Source organism: Sceloporus occidentalis, unplaced genomic scaffold, assembly GCF_023333645.1.
Source record: "Sceloporus occidentalis isolate IW3139 unplaced genomic scaffold, rSceOcc1.0.p SCAF_1, whole genome shotgun sequence".
NCBI lineage: Eukaryota > Metazoa > Chordata > Lepidosauria > Squamata > Phrynosomatidae > Sceloporus > Sceloporus occidentalis.
In genome coordinates, this window is record NW_028316981.1 from 147,581,173 (window position 1) to 147,601,078 (window position 19,906).

At 40.7% G+C, this 19,906-nt stretch overlaps 1 protein-coding gene across 1 annotated transcript in view; it reads right to left on the minus strand.

Annotated features, from left to right (window-relative positions):
• Positions 1–208: 208 nt before the first annotated feature.
• Positions 209–19,906, minus strand: part of LOC149322376 (guanine nucleotide-binding protein subunit alpha-13) — a 47,926-nt gene continuing 28,228 nt past the window's right edge. Inside the window, exons 3-4 of the mRNA XM_089540632.1 lie at positions 4,903–4,953; positions 209–3,757 (exon numbers count right to left, since the gene is read on the minus strand). Of these exons, the coding sequence (XP_089396758.1) occupies positions 3,185–3,757; positions 4,903–4,953 (624 nt within the window). The 3' untranslated portion in view covers positions 209–3,184. The remainder of the gene's footprint in view (positions 3,758–4,902; positions 4,954–19,906) is intronic.

Consider the following 19,906-nt stretch of genomic DNA (forward strand, 5'->3'; position numbering starts at 1 on the left):
GGCAAGTCTGGGAATGAGGCATAGCTGCTTATACCGAGCTATGAAAACAAAGTATGAGACTAAAACACAGAATGTGCATACACATACTTGAGAGGAATTTTAAAATAAATTTGCCTTTTTTCAAATTAAAAAACGTGAACTTTGCAAATCCAAATTATAGGCCAAGTTTTTCTTACACCATAGATTTATTTCTTTTTTTTTAAAAAAAAAATACTGTTTTAAGATAGAGAAAATCTTTATCTGGCAAAATAGGCCTATACAGGGGGCCCTTGGTATTCACTGGGGCTTTGGTTCCAGGACCCCCATGGATGCCAAGATCTGTGGCTACTCAACTCCCATTAAATACAATAGCATAGTGAAATGGTGACCTTTATATAAAATGGCAAAATCAAGGCTTGCTTTTTGGAATTTTTATCTTTTTGGAATATTTTCAAGTCAAGGACTCCATGGGTAACGAATCCGTGGATATGAAGGTATAACTGTAATTTGAAAATTACCTGAAATACAAGGTTTTAACATTATTTCTACTTAAAATGTAGATTTTGACATTCTTAGGGTGGATTTAGATGGCTAAGCCATTCCTCTTAGCAAGATACTTATTTTTAGTTTAGTTTTGTTTTTTGCACTATAAGGGACCACTAGAACATCTTCAAAGCATTGCATAGTGGCAACTGTAAAATATGTCACAATGTACTCCAAGACTCCTAGATAGGTGGCCTATAGCCTAGAACCCTCTGTGACCGGGATTTATATCAAGACAACAGAAAGGAAAGAAACCGTAAGTATCCTGTTCTATACATGCTGATGGCTAGCTTGTGTAGGGTGGTGATAAACTGTAGTCTGCGACATTGCTTACTCAAAACCCACAATCTGTTTCAAGGTTTATGGTGTGTCAACACTGATTTATTATAATTACGTAAATTAAACACAGCACATGTAAGCAGTTTTTTTCTGCCCATCTCATCCTATTTGGTGCATTCCACAGCTGCTTTGATTTTAAAAAAATAGCATAGGAGGAAATGTACATGTGAGATTACATGTCCAATGCAGCATGTCCTTCACTCTGATTGCATATACATTTTTTCCTCAAAGCACATGTCTTTTTATAGCTATCTTTCTAGAACACAATGGTACATCTGACTCACATTATAAAACCCTATTATAAAACTGAGTCAACATTTATTCTTATTTCTTCATATACAGAGTTTTACATATATCTTGATTTGTTAGCTAAACCTGGTAGGGAAGCTGATTAAAAACAGGTACTTACTTTATTTACCCATATACTACTTTGTAGACAGGAGCCCAGCAAGTCTAACCCCATTCTAATATACAATTTTTGATAGAATTCTGAAAGAATTCAGGTGCAGGAGAAATGACACCCCTAAATATACTGTTTCCCTTTAGAAGCTTCAAAAATCTGCTGATGACATTTATACATTTCCTAGCAAATATGGAAAAGCTTATGATCAGTTCTGTGCTATGTGTGCTTTATTCTGGCAATGGAGTGCTTGCTCCTTCTTTCCCAACTAAGGCCACTATCAGGTAAACTGGCATTCATGTTAAGGACACTGCAAGGAAAACAAAACAGGCACTTTAGGTTAAAAAGGTTCTGCTTTAAATTACAGTACAGCATATACTAGCATTGGATTAGGCCCACTGAAGTGCTGAGAAAGCCAAGCCTATTCTATTAAAGCACTTAGTCTGCAAAAGTTCTTATGTTACCCACATCTAATATGTGGCAAAAATTAAAGTAGTTTTCAAAATAATGGACATTTTGCTGATTTCCTTCCACAAAGATTACTTACTAGTAGCACAAAGCATTTCAGAGTCCTAGCAATGTACTACATTCATGCAATAAAAAGGAAGTTGTGTTCCTAATCTCTGGCCATGTTAATCATTCACATATTTATGGCAGTAAAGTATTAAAACAGACATAAGTGCTAATTGCTTTTGTAGAAGTTATCTCTTAAGCATAGTATTACACGACCTGTGATAAAAGTTACAGTTAAACTAGGATGTCTAGCCAGTAATGTATGGGCTTTTAACGAATTCCTGAGAAATCAAAATATCACCAGCATCCTCAAAACTGAGATGAAAAATAGTAAAAAACTCTGTTTTATTTTCATTATTTGTTTGTAGGCTGAATTATTGAGATGTGTGGCAATCAAAATGAAATGTGCTATCCTTTTTTCATTTCAGTTTTTTGCAGCATTATATGCTATTTGTAGATCATTCAGCGCTTTTTGTTTTTAAAAACAAGTTTTGCCCTTTTTTCTGATATAATGGCCAGCACTGTGTCAACTACAGCTGTGTACACTCTCAGTGTTGTCATACTATTTTAACAAGTTGCATCTGACAGCTATAAATACTGTCACTGTTTAGCAGAAACAAATCTCATGCTTGGCTTTCTTGATTACCCCAACTACAATATCTGTTCTAACTACACCAAAAGAAAAAAAAGGAGCTTTCTTCAACAATGGCTTATTCACAGAAAATGACAGGCATTTAAAAGCTAAAAGCAGTTGTGTGCTTTAAGCTATGTTAGCATCAAACTATAAAAGCATAGATTTCTCAAACTGTAAGAGCTATCAATCAGCAATCAATACCAGACATTTATACAGAATTCACTTTGATTAAAATATTCAGTGGGAGTGGGCCACAATTGTTTTCCTTTCTGGTACCATTTGTAAGCACCCTCTATTGGCATGGAAGCATAAACACATCTGTAAACTTCAAGTACACCTTAACTATTGGGCAGACGAGAGCTGTTTCCCACACAGAATGAGTGGTAGTGGTTGGCCAAGCTTGGGGAGCAGTCCAGAGTTATATCAGGTCTCTGCTGTAACAATTTCAAATGCCAAAACCGCATTAGCGAATTTCCAAAGTAAATTCTTTCAACCACATTGTCTATACATGAATAGATGTTACAGGAGTACAAGCTTTTATCAATCTGAAAAAGATGGAAAAGGTTAAAACTTGGGAGTTAGTTCTTAAAAGTCTGTTAAGAAATTAAAACTGATTGAAAAGAAAGTTACAGTGGAAAAAATTAAAGCCTTAATTTCAAGGGAAATTGGCAATAACTTGAACAGCAGCAGCCTTTACCCACACTCAATGAGGTCTAACAAGACCGGTTTCCCCCCAACTCCTGCTGTAAACTATTAACCCAAAGTGTTTTTGCCCATCACTGTAGCATGAGCTGCTTGAGGTTGTCATGAAGGATGGTATCCTTGACATCACGAAACACAAGGCGGATATTTTCTGTATTAATAGCAGTGGTGAAATGGTGGTATAATGGCTTCTGCTGCTGGTCCCGGCGTTTGGTACGAAAACAATCCACCAGGAATTTTTGGACATCTGTTAAGTTATGAGGATCACCTTCAAAATCTGGGAAGTAGTCCTTGATGCTCACTTTTTGCACTTTTTCCTCAAGTAAGTCTGTCTTGTTTAGGAAGAGAATGATAGAGACATTGCTGAAAACCCGATTGTTGACTATAGTTTCAAAAATGTTCAGAGATTCTGTAAGGCGATTTGTTAGTCGATCCTCCATAAGTACCTGGTCAAATTCACTTGATGAAACCAGGAATAGTATTGAAGTGACACTGTCAAAGCATTCAAACCAACGTTTTCGCTCTGACCTTTGGCCACCCACATCAACCATCTTGAAGGGAACATTTTTAATCTCAAAATCATACTCATGGATCCCTTTGGTAGGTCTTCGTGCCAGTAGAATATCTTGCTGAGAGGGAAGATAGTCCTATGAGAGATTTAAAAAAATACTGGCATTAATAATATCACTGTACATGTTACTGAAACTCAGAATAAACTGACATAGGAAGTTCAGGATATAAGCACTTGAGCCTTCATTATGTAAGCATGTTAAAAAGCCTTGAACCAAATTTAAGGTGCAACATTAAAAATTAAAATAATGAGAATGAATTATTATACTCTTAAGTCTCACTAAGTATTCACTTGATTAAATCATAATTGAAGAATCAGTGAATTGTGAAAGCAGAAAGTGAAAGGACTGAGGAAAGACGACTGAGCAAACTGGCACCAACTTGGGGACATCTAGAACAACTACTCATATTATTAGTGGTCTAAAATATTTTGTGCCCACCCATATGGGGTATGTCAGCTCTGTAAATTTTAAGTATGAATTAGAAGCATTTCAAAGCACTATGGGCCCGAACAGACAGGCCAAAATAAAGCTGCTTCGGGTCACTTTGGAAGTATGCTGTTTAAATGACACTTGCATCTTAAGAGGTCAGAAGGTGCACCTTAAGACTGGAGCGTGGCTTTGGCGCAGCTTTCAGACTCTTAGAACGCATGCATAATTTAAACAGCATACCTCCCAAGTGACTTGAAGTAGCTTTATTTTGGCCTGTCTGTTCAGGCCCTATGTTTATTATTAGTGGGCTAAATACAACGGCAAGAATCTCTCTGTCCTTGCCCTGTGCTGAAAAACCAACTGCAGAGGTTGGTTCCAGTCTTCCAGATGTGGGCTTAGGAGCAAATAGGGGCCTGCAGCAGGATAATGGTGGTGCTCCAGTTTCACTATAATATATTCTTACATCAATGAGGTTCACCACTGGATTCTTCCTATAAGGGTTTTTATCTGGTTTTAATATATGTAAAGGAGGAGTGGTGACAGTATAACAGTGAAGGAGTTAGCAGGAGAGGGGTAATGGGGATTGTTATGCTAGGTATACAATAAAAAAGTCCTTCAAATAAACCTATCACCAAGGCCCCACCAAGACAAGAAATATGTTGCCATGTTCTTTCACATTTACTTTGCAATGTGGTAACTTCAACCATTAAATCTACAAGTATAAAAAAAAATCAAATTTCCCTTCCAGCTTGTAGTAGTACTTTAACATTTAAATTAAAGAGTAAACTTACTGGTTCTCCAAGTTTATCCAAGTTGTCCAGGAAATATTTTATGGATTCCCCCTGAAATTAAGGAAGAGTATACTTATTTTTATTCATAATTAATGTATTTATTTACAGTAATTCAATATTAATTACCTTTCAAACATATGGTACCTATTACTTTTCAAACATATGGTAGCTATTATTCAGGTGTTGTGCTTAACTCTTAAATGCACCTACCTGAAAACTAAATTGCATCAAAATCTACAAAACATTCATCAAGTCAAGGGTCAATATCCATCACAGAGATTTCAGTGAACAACATGCACACTATAGAGATTCTACATGTACAGAATCAGAGAATGCAATTCATCAACAATTTATAAAGTTCTATTTCTAAGGTGTGTAAATAAAAGAAATCACTCCATGCTTTTCAAATTTCCGCTTAATGTAGAGTTCATCAGTTTAAACAACATGTAAGGAGAAGCTGAGTAAAATGAAAAGTTCAATTGAAACAAATTTTATTCCAATAAATGCAATGGGCTCAAGGCAGAACCCAAGCACAATTTAAAATTTAAAAATAGTTGTTGTTGTGTGTCTTCAAGCTGGTTCCGACTTATGGTGACCCTAAGGCAAACCTATCATGGGGTTTTCTTGTCAAGATTTGTTGAAAAGAGGTTTGCCTTTGCTCTCCTCTGAGCCTGAGCGCATGTAACTTGCCCAAGGCCAGACAGTTGGTTTCATGGCTGAGCAGGGAATTGAACCCTGGGAGTCTTGAGTTGCCACACTGGCTCCCACTAGAAATAGAAGAGAGTAGAATTTACATTTGTCAAAGTCACTGTGCACTAATCCAGTTCTGAGGAAGCTCCACCTAAATTTGTCTTCTTCTCTTAGCTCTAATCTGAGCTGTGTGTTGCTAGTAAGCTATTTTACTAGAGTGTACTCCTAAGCCAGAAAAATATCCAAAGTGGCAGAAAAATATCCAAATTGGTAAAAATTACAACTGGCCCTAACTACTTTGTTTTGGCCCTTTCTATTGCCCTAGGTGCTACTCTACATCTTCAACTCCACCCCACTTCCAGAGTATGCCCAAAAGCTCTTCACACATTAAAAACCAGCTCCTTGACAAAAAAAAGTTACATGCTCCTGAAATAGCCCCTCTTTTAAAATGTGTTTTCTTCCTCCAAAATTTACTACATTTAAAACGGACTTTCCAAGTACACAGAATGCTGAAGCTCAAACGCCATCAACAATATGTCAAATATAAGAATTATTAGTCAAATGTGATTATTATTATTATTATTATTTTATATAGCGCTGTAGATTTTCACAGCGCTGTACATAAAACAATAAATATATAAGAGAAAGCCTGCCTATGGCGTACAATCTAAGAGATAATAGGATAATACATCTATGTAACATGTAGGATATTATCATCTATGATGGAATGCTAGAAAGAAAACTACAACTGGGCAATTGACTCCCATTAAAACAAATACAACCAAGACATGAATAACAGTTTGCAATGTATCCATCCTTCCAATAGGAATCCACCTCTAAAGGGTTCTAGCAAGCCATTCTTTCCAAAAACAGTATTCCACTTCCTATTCTGTTTTTCTCTTTCTGGTTCTCACTCTGCTGTTCATGGTAAGAGTATGTCATTCCACGGGACTCTTTGAGTATCACTGTCACCACCAATTTTTTATTCTACAGCCTTTTAATATTTCTGCAAACCTGTAACTAGCAACTTTTATATGTAACAGTTGTGAGAATGGTAACTATATTTTGATACATAATTGATATTAGTGTGTTTTTATGTTGGTTGTGTTTGTTAGTATGCATTATACTTGTAATAAACTGCAATGACCACTGGCTTTGTGGCAAATAAAATTTGTTTTGATCTGAGTCTGTACCCCCCCCCCCAAAGCAAAACACCTTGTGCCACTATAAAGACAAACAAACTTACTGTAATGTAAACTTGATGTTTAACAAATACATGAAGTGACTCTCCCCCAATTGGCAGATCTTCTGTCTCTCATGCTTACACATTCAGCAAGAGAAAAGAAAGGCGGGCACTGCTAATCTGAATGAACTCTTCTATACAGGCTGCATTTCATGGTCATTTGACCCCTACTCTTAATTAATTTTGGGCAGCAGGAATATTACTAGGCACGTTCCAGCTGTTTATTAGTGACAGTTTTGCATTGGCATTACTCATCTTCACATCACATAATTTTGTTTAAGAGGGCTGTACTGATTTATTACCACTACAGAATGTCGAGAGCCAGCAAGGTACAGTTTTAGTGTTGGACTAAGTCTATGGAGACCAGAGTTCAAACCATAAGGCTATGGAACCACATTCTGTGACCTTGGGCAAGCCACACTTTCTCAGTCTCAGGCAAAGGCAAAACCCCTTTAACAAATCTTGCCAAGGAAATCCAGTAACAGGTTCATCACCATAAGTCAGAAACTACTTGAAGACATAAAAGAGCAGCAGCAGCCGCAGCAGCAGCAGCAGGGCTACTTGAAGAACAATGCCTGTTTTAAGAATGACTGGTGGCCATCCCATTTCTACAGTCTCAAAACTATAATTCTTCTTCACAATTTTTCAAGTATGCAACATTAAAACAAATAAGAATGCTACCTCTAGTGCACTCTTCTGTGACTTCCAGATTAACAGCAGGAGCCTTTAGGGACCTAGATCTCATTTCATCAGATGCATGAAATACTGGCTTTACTGTGCATGGCAGAGTGGGATGCTGTTGGACTGAATTAAAGAATTCTCAGAGTTGCAGTTCAACGATATTTAAAGGGCTTCATGATTTTCACCTATGGTATATGGATTTGCAACACACTTGTATGGCCTTTCAGTGTACTAACATAGTATGTAACAATACACAAGCTGGAGCATATTTCCTGTGACCACCAAAGGCCATTTAGTACTCCATCTCTACCCCATTTTTACTATAAAATTATACATTTTCTTTGTGACCCAAAACATGTTATATACAAAGTTAAATGGCTTCCACCTCTTTCATTAAAACAGAGCCTTTATTAGTCCATGCAGCTATCCAATTTTATGGACAATGCACTGTAACTCCTATGCAACAGTCATACAAGCCCACTCTGTGATCAGAAGGCCAGTGACTGATATACGACACATTTTCAACTACTACTCTAGTTACTGTTCACAGTACACAATGAGCCACTCTTTGTAGTGAAGCCCTTATGCCATAACTGTATTTGTTCAAATCCTTAAGATAAAGTCAGAAACCTAAACAAAACAAAATATTTTCTGGAGCTTGCTGGCTCAACATAGCTCCCAGTTAAAATCTTTCCAAGGAACCAACAAGGAATTCCTTCAGACCGCAATTATTTCAAGACATTTTTAGGAATAATAATCTGCACTTTGTAATCTGTATCACTTCAAGCAGTACTTAAAAACAACACACACATACACTAGAGAGCAAGACAGACAGACCGACGAGAAGACAGTGCATATGGCGTCAAACTATATAGTATATATGTGCACGCATGAACATGAATGAAGTCTGAAAAATAGTTTTAAGCCAATTTCCAATGTCAGCATAGGCCACTAGCTAAATAAAACAGAAATTTTTCCAGAGAATACTATAGCTGACAAAAGCAGGCTCTCAAGGCTTGAAATTTTTAAGAGGCAAAAGTTCTAAACATTCTTACTCACCAATAAGTCACACTAACATGCAAAGTGTGTGCTTTTAGCCATTCAATATTATAGTTTTTCTTACAACTATTTGCACCTCTGAAGCGGAAGAAGTCAACCACTTAGTAATTTGCTGAGGTCACAAAGATCTCTGTGGTGAAAGAGGGAGCTCAGCTGAGGTTTCTCATGACCAAGGATAGGATTAAATGCTGGATTTTTTAGCCACACAATAACCCATATTCTACAATGTCAAAGACAACAATTTGGAAAAAAAATTATGAGCTCATATTGTATAATGCCTCAAAGGCCCTTTTAAAAAATTTTTGGAAAGTCTCCATAAATTTCACATGCAATAATTTACTGCATTAAACCTTTTCCCCCCAAGTCATTCTACTATTTAGCTCATCATGCAGTATTTTGTTTCAAAAAGCCTATGATTAGTAATAGGAACCAACTATTTAAAATCAATTACACTATTAAGTTAAACATCTAACAAAAAGACTCAATGCATTTTAAGTTAATAAAAACTTATCTTTCCAACATGTTGAGAACAAGCCTGCACAAAAAAACTTCTGTTGTACCCAACACTCCCAAATATCTCATGTTGCCTCTGAAACTCAAGGCATTCTTCCACATTCTTTTGCACAAAGTTTACTGAAATGCTTCCCTTGTACAAAGTGGGTCCAAGTGAATAGAGCACATTCACACTTGCTACCTGCAACATGGACAAATGATCTTCAAATGTTTTGAAGTATAATTTCCATAATTCCTTACCATTAACAATGCTAGTTGCTTATTTGGGAGTTGGAGTCCAAAAGATTTTGAGAGGGTACGTAGTTCTGGTGGTTTTTGTGGTGGGGAGAGGGAGAGGTCCAGTCCAGCTGGGGAAAGCATCAGTGAGTTACAACAGCAGTTCCTTGCTGTCTACAAAGTCTGCTCTACCTCCAGGTGGTCTGATGCATCTGAAAAGATACATCTGTTTACTGAATCTGAAAGCAGCCAGAATGAAGCCCAGTTCACTGTGAGGAGAGGCTTGTGTGCCAATGCCAGAAGTTTAAAGAGTTGACTCATGAGTTGCCACAAGACCAATAAAAGTGACCACAGGGGTATCGGAGGTGACACAGGTGGGTAGAGACATGATAAGCCTTTCATGTTTTTTTTTAACCATTGGATTGGTAAATAAAGTATTTGCAGATTGAGATACAAGCTTATTAATGACAATGGCTGCATGGTATACTTTCAATGTCAAAAATGCTAAACCTTGCTATTTCAGAGATGCAACAAAAATTCACTAGTACTAAAACTGAAGCTGATACCTTTCCTCATAATGAGAAGCTGCAAATGGAAAAAAGTGTCTCCATTTATAACTATGGCGCTATACAGACAGGCCACAATAAAGATGCTTCAGGTCACTTTAGAGATATAGTGTTTCAATGATGCATGTGTCCTAAGAGTCTGGAAGCTGCACCAAAGCTGCACTCCAGTCCTTAGGATTGGAGCGTGGCTTTGGTGCAGCTTCTGGACTCTTAGGATGCATGTATCATTGAAACACCATACCTCCAAAGTGACTCGAAGCAGCTTTATTTTGGCCTGTCTGTATCAGGCCTATATGACCTTTTTGTGGAGCCTTTACTAGAGACCTGTAGCTGCTAACCTCGGTGAATTTAATTTTATCCTCCATACTGACAATTTCAACACCAGAACTTCCAAGTGGAGTACATGAAAGTTGGAATGACTGAGCAGATCTAGCTTTGGATGAAGAACCATGTGGCAATCCCAGGATATGCAGAGTTTGGTGGCAAACCATCATTGCCTGCTTCAGTATAGTGTGATTAATATTGTACAGTATCTATCCTTGCATAGGTTCGCAATTACTTTCTCCAGAAGAGTGAATGGGGGAAAGAGGTAGACCCTCTCACCAAAGGAACAGGAATGTGTCCCCCACAGAACCTCTTCTGACCACTTCCCTGTAGCAAAAAGACGTCAAACTTCTTGGTTGTTGTTTTGACAAATAGATTGATCTGAGGAATGCCTAAAGTTGTGCTTATCGACTTAGATGCTTGCCAAGAGAGAGTTCAGCTGAGTGAGTTTGCAAGGACATTGTCTGTGCTGGCAATGTAAATAGCTATGGGTTGAATCGCCTTTGTCACATGCTCCAGAAATGAATGGTGAGGTTGAGCAAACTTGTGGAGTACCACTTTGTATGTTGATATAGCAAACCATAGTACTGTTGTCCAATGTTACCACGACTTTCTCTCTAAGCAACTTTTCAAATGCTTAGATAAGAGCTAACAGCTCCAAAATGCTGATGTGAAGACTTGCTTTGTCCCTGGACCAATGAATCTGTAGTCAAATGTCTATAATGCACTCCCCAATCTGTCACTCATGCATCAGTGATGTCTTCAGATCAAATGGCACGCTGGATTGAAGATTGTGAAGATTCATCCACCACAACAGAGAGAGAGAGAGGAACTGTCTGAGGTAAGGTCAATTGTAAGAATTCATAATCTCTCAGCTGCTTGAAATGTTACAGGACCTAGAACAAAGAAGTTCTGGAAAGTTAGTAGTTACCTTCGCATGTGCAATAGGACAGAATGAACCTTGTGTTGAAGAACCTCTGTCCTGTCGAATAGAAAATAGGCTTTGCCTACTACTGAGTCCAACTCTGCCTTGATGAAGTCTATCAATTTTGTTGGTTTCTTGGAGCTGACACTGAGTCCCAGGTCTTATAGCAGAGAGAGAGAGCCCGATGAATGTCTATCTAGAGTTTGTGCTTGCAGGATGCCACCAAAAGGCCAGTTGTCCAGGTAAGGGTATCCTTCAAGTCCCGAGGAAGAAGATCACCAGTGTCATGCATTTGGTGAAAACTTTCAATACTGTAGATAGGCCAAACAGAAAGAAACTGTATTGTTAAACATCCATTCTGATGGCAAAGCAGAGGAATTAGTGATGCTGTAGACAGATTACGATGGGGAAGGAGGTCCAGATCTACAGAAGCAAACAGCGGGACGGACTGAAATGTGATCATTTTAAATTTTCATGGTCAGATGCAGTTGTTGGCTCCATGAAGATCTAATATGGGACACAGACTACCCTTTCTCTTCACAACACTGAAATACAGAGATAAATAACTATCCCTTATGCACTGGGCAGTAATCTTGTCTCTCAGAGGTCTGGTTGGAGGGGCAGAGTGCAATATGCCAAAGGGAAGAATACTTGAGAACTCTACAGCATAACTCAAACAGATGATGGCAAGAACCCAAGAATCTGTGGTGATGTTCCACCAAGTGGAATAATGGTGAAATAGTTTTGGGGTCCAGGATGGAAAAGGGTCAGAGAAGTGAGAACTGGGTTGTGGTGGCATCCTACAAACAGAATAAAAACTTAAGAGGATTGGCATCTCCAGGAAGAGTGGAACATCCAATGGTGGTGCTGTTGCTGCTGGCTGAACCCCCATCTTCTGAGTCATTACTCTGGCCTTGGTCAGAGGTTTCATGGACAAGTCAGTTTTAGAATGGAAGAGTTCTTCCCTATCAAATGGTATGTTTGCTGTTCTGTGCCTGATATCTTCAGTAAGGCCTGCAGAACAGATCCAGGCACACTGCTGTAGTGTAACAGCCTTGAACATAACTTTGGCAGCAGAGTCAACTGAATGTTGTGTTAACTGAATCTGTTGTGCTGCCAAGGATAATTCCTCTTTTTGTAACAGGACAGCCATTTTCTTTTGGTCATCAGGTAAGGAAGGGATGAATTCCAACACTTTGTCCCACAGAAAACACTGATATGCAGACATGCATGGCTGCATATTGGCAACTCAATTTGATAGGACAGCTGAGTAAAAATACCTACTGAAAATGTCATACTATATACCATTCCAATCAGAGGTGTCTGCAATGGCTCAACAACAATTAAATTTGGTGTGGCTAGATAAGCTTAGTCCAGCTTAGTCTTGTAGAGATATTCCAAGTGCAATGAAGCCAGAGACAGGGATGGAGACTTGATACATGATTGCTTGATCACCTCTTGAAGGGCTGGCAGCAAAGGGATTGTTGCTGATGTTGGTGCTTGATGGTCTACAGTCTGAAAGACTGGATCCAGAACTGGTGCATGAAGCTGTTATTGCTGGTGCTCGAGGAACAGTAACATCTATGCCAATTGTCTTCACCATCCTAAACACATCTGCAAATATCCTGTCCTCTGGAGAGGAAACAGAATGCCCTGGGAACTAAGGGGAGAAACAGACTGTCCCTGAGAAAGTTGGATTGGGCCCTCTATAACTGTATGCCACAACCCCAATATGCCTTTTTGCCAGCCCAAAAAGAAGTGGCAAATTTCCGCTCCTTTTTGCGCTGGCAAAAAGACAGCTTTTCCCACCCCAGCACAGCTTTAAGGCACTCCAGTGGTGTGCAGCATATGAAAGCCATGCTGCTGCAGCGCCCAAATGCCAGCAGATGGGAGGCCTGAAGCTGGCTTCCAGGTGTCATGGAGGCATGCACTGTGTGCACGCCATACCCCAAGTCAGTTGTACTGGCCCAATGTCTAGGGTGTGGGAGACGCAGGTGAAGAAGAGTCAAAGGTTGTTGACTCAGGACTGAAGATTAAAATGGGCTATGATGAGCTGGAGTTAGAGAATGGAATGTGGTGGTTCAGCTAGAACAGAAGGAGACTGAGATTGACTATGATACCAAGAATACAGAGACCACCTAGTGGAATGACAGTCAACATCCAAAGCATGGTACTGATCTCTTAAAATAGAGAATGAGAGAAGTATGATTTTGGTGCCCTGATCTCAGTGTTCTCTCTAGTATCAGTCTATGTAAAAGAAGTAAATGGCAAATCCTCCAGATACCACATAATACTGTGGTGAAAATGAGATGTACCATCTCTTCCAATGTCATGCCCAGCCTGGAGGATGGCTTGGAGGACTCAGAGGATGAGCTAGAGCCCCTGGGACCTGAACCTGTAATGGAGGAGCCAGAGCCCCTGGGGCTTGAACCTGTAACGGAGGAGCCAGAGGCTGGCCCTAGTTCTGCTGGAGCAGAGTCTATGGCCCCTCCAGAGATTCAGCAGTCAAGTTTGCCTGGTGCCGAGGCTGTGGACACGGAGGAGGATCTGGGCAGTGTGCCTACCTTCAATGAGCGTCGAGCAGAAAGAGAGGGCCTTCGAAGATCTCGGAGGCCTTATCAGAAGTGTCTTCGTAATCAGACACAGCTGAAGGCCGGCTCCTTGCCTTCTTAAGCACCTAGAGCATGTGTGGTTCTTTGCCAGTGGATATCTGACTCTTTTAGAGGAAAGACTCTGTCTCTGGCTCTTTTGGCTTCTTGTCTTGACTACCCGGAAACCTTGACCTTGGACTGCTTTATCGACCTGCCTATCTGTTGCCCTGAACCTCGGACCGTCTGACAATTCTCTTGGTAATCCCTTTTGGTAGAACTACTGTGAATCTCCAGGACTGTGTAGCTTACACTGACTTTGCTGTGCTGGGAGGGGGTTTGTTTGTTTGGGAACTAGCTGCCTTATCAGCCCTTTGGCTGCTTTCCCGGACATCCAATAGAATGGGGACTTTTCATATCTAGGAGATGGTGGTAGCACCCTCATCAACCAATTGGGTGGTGACATGACAGGAAGTTGGAACAGGTGATATGAAGGAGAAGACACTGATCGGCCCAGAATGGCATTTGAATGCGACTGGGGGTCTAGAACAAATGGAGCCAACATAGGGTGAGACAGCATAAATTGGGTCATCTGTCAGTATTGGGAGTACAGATACAGATGGAAATGACAACAGATGGGGCAGCTTCATGGTTGCTGTATCATCAACTGTCAAACGAGGATGATGATTCAGGAATTTCAACCACAGGCTTATCAACATGCTCTACCTTCTTCTTAGGTTCAGAAACCAATCTGAACTCCTCCAAAAGGTGGTGCCTTTTCTGCCCCAACATCTCAGGAGAAGTTGCTGAAACCACCTCAGCCTTAAATTTTTTGCTGGAACAATGGGTGATAGACATGATTGGGATCAAAGTCCCAGCTACTGGTACAGCTGTAGACTTTGGGGTAATTGAGAATAAAGCTGGAATGCCTAGCTGAAACATAGCAGTAGTTGATACAAAAGAATGTGGTGCTGGATCGGAAGCTGTTGGTATGAAAATGGGCCCCAACTTTTCCCACAGTTTGGCAGCAATTGTAGAAGTGGTAGAAAGAAATTTATGTGTTGCTGCTTGCTCTGAAACTTGAAGAGATTTCTACTTGAAGATGTACCTGGAGGAGAGTTGCCCAATTCTTTATAGCCTGAGTTGTAAAACCCTGGCAAATGGGACAATGTTGGGTGATATGACCCTCATCTAGGCAATATAAACACTTAGTATGAGCGTCAGATAAAGAAACATTGTGTTCACAAGAGGTGCAGCATTTAAATGTAAAAGTAGATGCCTTAGGAAGAAAGAGGGGAGAGACAGTGAAGTATTGACAAGGTTTATTTATTTTGCAGTTTGTTTTGTTTTGTTTTTTGAGCAGAAGAAATGAGATACAGTAGGGTAAATGGAAGGAATTAAGAAAAATAAAGAGGAAATAAAAAGAAACAGCAATCAACACTAGTGCACACTGAGTGGAATGACTTGTTTGGCCGACGAAAAGAAACTTAAGGGAATGGTAGCTTGGCGGGCTAGGACATGCATGGTATGCAGGAGGTGATGGGGTTCCAGCCAACCTACTAAGCTCTAGAACATTCTGATAGGGTCGCTGCACAGGTGAAAAATCCATTTGTGTGAGGCACAGAAACCATGAAGAAGGAGAAAAATGTCCTTCATGTACCTGTGTGCCATACTACAAACAGCAGGAAGGAGAATCAACAGGGTTCCAGATGCTATCACAATGCAGTAAGGTTCATATTTAAAGAAACCGTCTGCTCCCAGACAACCTGGGGTCTAAAAGGTTAAAAGAAGCACTTTGATTTAGGCATAGAAACAAACTGTTACTGCTAAAGCTGAAATAGCATGAAGAGTTGTAATCTCAGTGGCAATCAATGGATTTCAAATAAGGGAAGCTGAGTGCAATAAATGCCTTCAGTGTGGAATCTTTTGCCCTAACACACATATCACTCACTGTCCCTGTTTCCAACATTCTCCATCTAACTTTCTTTGGGAGCTACATGCCCCCTTCAGTCTACTGGCAGCCATATTAGAGGGGGGGGGGAACTAAAGAAGTTTAAAAGCAAAAAGCATCAGTTATCTTCATTTTAAACCCATCACATAAAATGTCAACGCTCTAGGTACAGCAATCAAATTAGCTTTATTTTAATTTTATACCACCAATTTAATGTATAGGCATATACACACACAGCATATCAATACAAATGCCCTTAATCAAACACTCGAGGCAAATAAACTTTTGCACACAACCGTTTGGGTTTTGTGGGTTATAAACAGACAAACAGACACAGCCTTGCTACTGAAAGCTCCATAGTTCTCTATACCAGAAATGTGAACATGTGGTCCTCCAGACATGGACTGTAGCTCACATCAGCTCTAGCCAGTGCAGCCAATGGTGAGGACTGATGGAAAGTGCAGTCCAACAAAACCTGAAGGCCACATGTTCCCCATCTCTGCTGTACTTTGGGATTGCAAAGAATGTTTTACAATGTCTTTGTGACTTTGACATAAAATTAAAATAGGCCCTCTGTCACTTGGTTGGCATTTGGCCAATATCTCTGAATACTCATGGAACATCTGCTCACTTGCTGAATTCATCAGTGTTTTCCTGGGACAAGCTCAACTACAGGGCCTAGTCTTCTTTCACATAGAAAGATCTGAGTAAACTATGGATGCTCACTGCTAAACACAGTGATTCATAATACACAAGAATCCCATGTTCAGAGGCTGCATTTAGATACCATGTGGCTCCTTCCACTGTCTTGTGTTCAGCTGAAGAAAGTTTAAACCAATATTTTAGTACAGTCAGATAACTGTTGCTTTATGGTGAACTGTAAGAAAGGAAACAATGAGCCAAGATCTTTGATGACACATCCAAAGTAAAATCAGTATTCTTTCTTCAATGCTGCATTAATTTACAAAAGCCTAGTCTATTTCCACTTGAATCAGACATCTGGCAAGTTAAGACTCTTCCACACAAGCCCCGTTCTTGCAGCAGTCACAGAAATAATAATAAATTGGCAACATATGGGTTCCCAGGTAGCCATCACTGCCCCTTTCTCAATCGTGTGACCAGAGCTATTTGTTCTACCACGCTCTCTTCCTGACCTCTCGCTTAACCCTGCCTCCCTGTCTTATGCCCTACCCAGCATGCCTTTAGGGTCCCCCCTTTTTTCTGCGTAATTCTGAAGCTTTGCTGTTGAGATTTAAATTTTTCAAAGTAGAAAGAAAGAGAGAAGGAAGGAAGGAAGGAAGGAAGGAAGGAAGGAAGGAAGGAAGGTAATCAGGATGCTTCAGAATTGCAAGGGGGAAGGGGACAGGTTTCCCCTGTGAATAAAAAGGGATAGGCTGGGGACAGGGCAACTACGAATCAGAGGTGGCATAGTGCGATGAGTATCACCAAAGCCACTTCTTTCCTGGTGAAATTGTGGTTTAAAAGGTGCAAGCAGCAATGTCCAGACCAGGGGTAGGCAACCTGCGGCCCGCGGGCCGGATGCGGCCCGGCGAGGCCTTGGGACCGGCCCCAGCCCGGTCCTGCTGCTGATTGCCGCTGGGGCCTTTGGGGGGCAATTGTCTATAGAAGCCTCAGAAACATGCATTTATATTAACATTTTTAAAAAAAAATCAAGAAATTTTTCCGCGTGTCCTCCACAAAAAAGTGTCTTCCATTTGAAAATTTTGTCCTACATTTGTCCTGGTTTATTTATATATTAAATTTTTTTTAAAAAAAATATTTAATTATTTATTTTTTGGCTTCGCCCCCCCCCCCAGTCGTCTGAGGGAGAGCAACCCGGCCCCCGGCTCAAAAAGGTTGCCTACCCCTGGTCCAGACAGTCACAGAGTCCGGTTTGAGTTTCCTAGACAACAGCAGTCAACTATCTGTGCACTATACACTGATATACCTTTCCTGCACACAAAAAAGGTCAATTAAAAATGTGTGTGTATGTATCTTCAAGTCATCTGTCAACTTATGGCAACTCCATTAATTTCATAGGAAAAAATACTCAGAGATGGGTTTGTCAGTTCCTTCCTCTGAAATATAGCCTACAGCACCTGTTATTCAATGACGTCTCCTATTCAAGTATTAAACAGAAATGACTATGCTTAGCTTTTAACATCAGACAAGATCTGGTGCCTTTAGGGTACTTAGGCAGATTCAATTAAAACAAAATAGGTATAGATATAAACAATATATACGAAAAATCCAAATGGTCAAAAATCTCCTTAGAAAAACTCAGTTGAAACAAAATTAAATTACCTACCTATGCAACATGTGCTACTATTACAGATTTGAGTCTATCTAGCAAGACAGTTAGTATTCTTGCCATTTATTTGCTACTAAATTCATAGCAAATGAAAAAAATTAAGCCATTTTGGAGTCAGCCCATTGATAATATATTCCAGGGGTAGGCAACCTTTTTGAGTCGGGGGCCAGGTTGCTGTCCCTCAGACAACTGGGGGGCCGAAGCTGGGGGTGGAGCTTCCACCCTCCAGGGGCGGAGCCACATGCCGGGGGTGGAGTTTCCACCTTCTGGGGGCGGAGCCACATGCCAGGGTGGAGCTTCCACCCTCCAGGGGCGGAGCCACACACTGGGGGTGGAGCTTCCACCGAAGCATCATCATCATCATCATCATCACCACCACTATCATTGTTACAGCAGACCTTTGTTACAGCACTTTGGAAAGTCACACTGTCTCACCTTCATAAATAATAAAAATAATGAAATGAAATAAAAAGCAATAATAAAAATAATGAAATACAATAAAAAGCAATAATAAAAATAAAGAAATAAAAAAACAAAAATAAGTGTTATATATTTTTAAAAATTAATGGAAAAACCCAAGGCAGACCTGAAATGACTCACCTTTCCACCTCCTCCCCCTCTTTCTCCTCCTCCTCCTCTTTCTCATTGAGAGGGCATTTTGCAGAAAGAACACCCAGGGCAAGTAGTAATAATAATAATACTAATAAAGTTACAAGCAAGGAAATTACTAAAATGCAATTGAAAACAAACTGCAGCAAGCACGCACAGTTTCAACCCAGAAAAGCCACAAGTTGGTGAGAGAGCATTTTGCAGAAAGAACACCCAGCTAACCCCCTCCCCCAATGAACCAACCTCTCGCCTTGCTGTGGCTGCTGCAGCTGCTGCTCTGGCTCCCTTTCTCCCTCGCTCTGTACTCCTTCCTTCTGCCTCCTCCTCCTTTCCCTGCTCTTAGGGAGGAGGAGGAGGAGGGCGGAGGGCGAGGTGGAGCCTGCTGCAGGCCTGCTGCAGCCCCTGGAGCCCTGTTGGAGTGCTCCAGGGGCTGCACCGGGCCTACTAGATGGGCGCCACCATTTTGTTTTTCAAAATGGCGGCCGAAGTCTTGCGTGACCTTTGCCATCCTGAGGTCACGTGAGACTTCGGCCGCCATTTTGAAAAACAAAATGGCAGCCGGAGCGGCGCGAAAACAGGGGAAATCAGCGGCAATCGGCGGCAGGACTGCGCAGGGGCCGGTAGGAAGGCCTTGGCGGGCTGGATCCGGCCCGCGGGCCACAGGTTGCCGACCCCTGATATATTCCAAATCCAACAAGTCTTAAGACATCAATGCAACATTTACAATCTGAGACACAATTATTAGTAATAGTATTCCCTAAGCCAGAGGTAGACAAAGTGAAGCCTATGGGTATATGTGTCCCCCCAAATGCCCTCTAGGGGTGTGGAAGGCATGGCATTAACATCATGTTTGGAGACCTTCCCTGGGCCAAACAAGAGAGAGTGGCCTTTATTTGAAACAGGAAATGGACAGGAAGTGATTTTCCTGTTATTAAAAAAAGACCTCTTCTGAGCCTAAAATGGCCAATGAGAGTACCCACTCCCCATCCCCAAAAGGGCATTGGGGAACAAATTTTAAAAATGGGGGGGGGGGGGGAGAAGCAAGTTTGGGCAGCTCTCCAAGGTCTCATGGGGGCTAATGTGGTCCCCTACCCTTTCACAGTTTGCCCATCCGTGCCCTAAGCAAATGCTGCTATCACTGTAGTATTGTTGTTCTTGTGTGCGTTTAAGTAGCTTCCGACTTATGGTGACCCTAAGATAAGCCTATTAAGGGGTTTTCTTGGCAAAATTTCTGCAGAGGGAGTTTGCCCTTACCTTCCTCTAAGGCTGAGAGAGGGCGACATGGGTTTCCATGACCAAGCAGGGATCCAAACTCTGGTCTCTCAGAG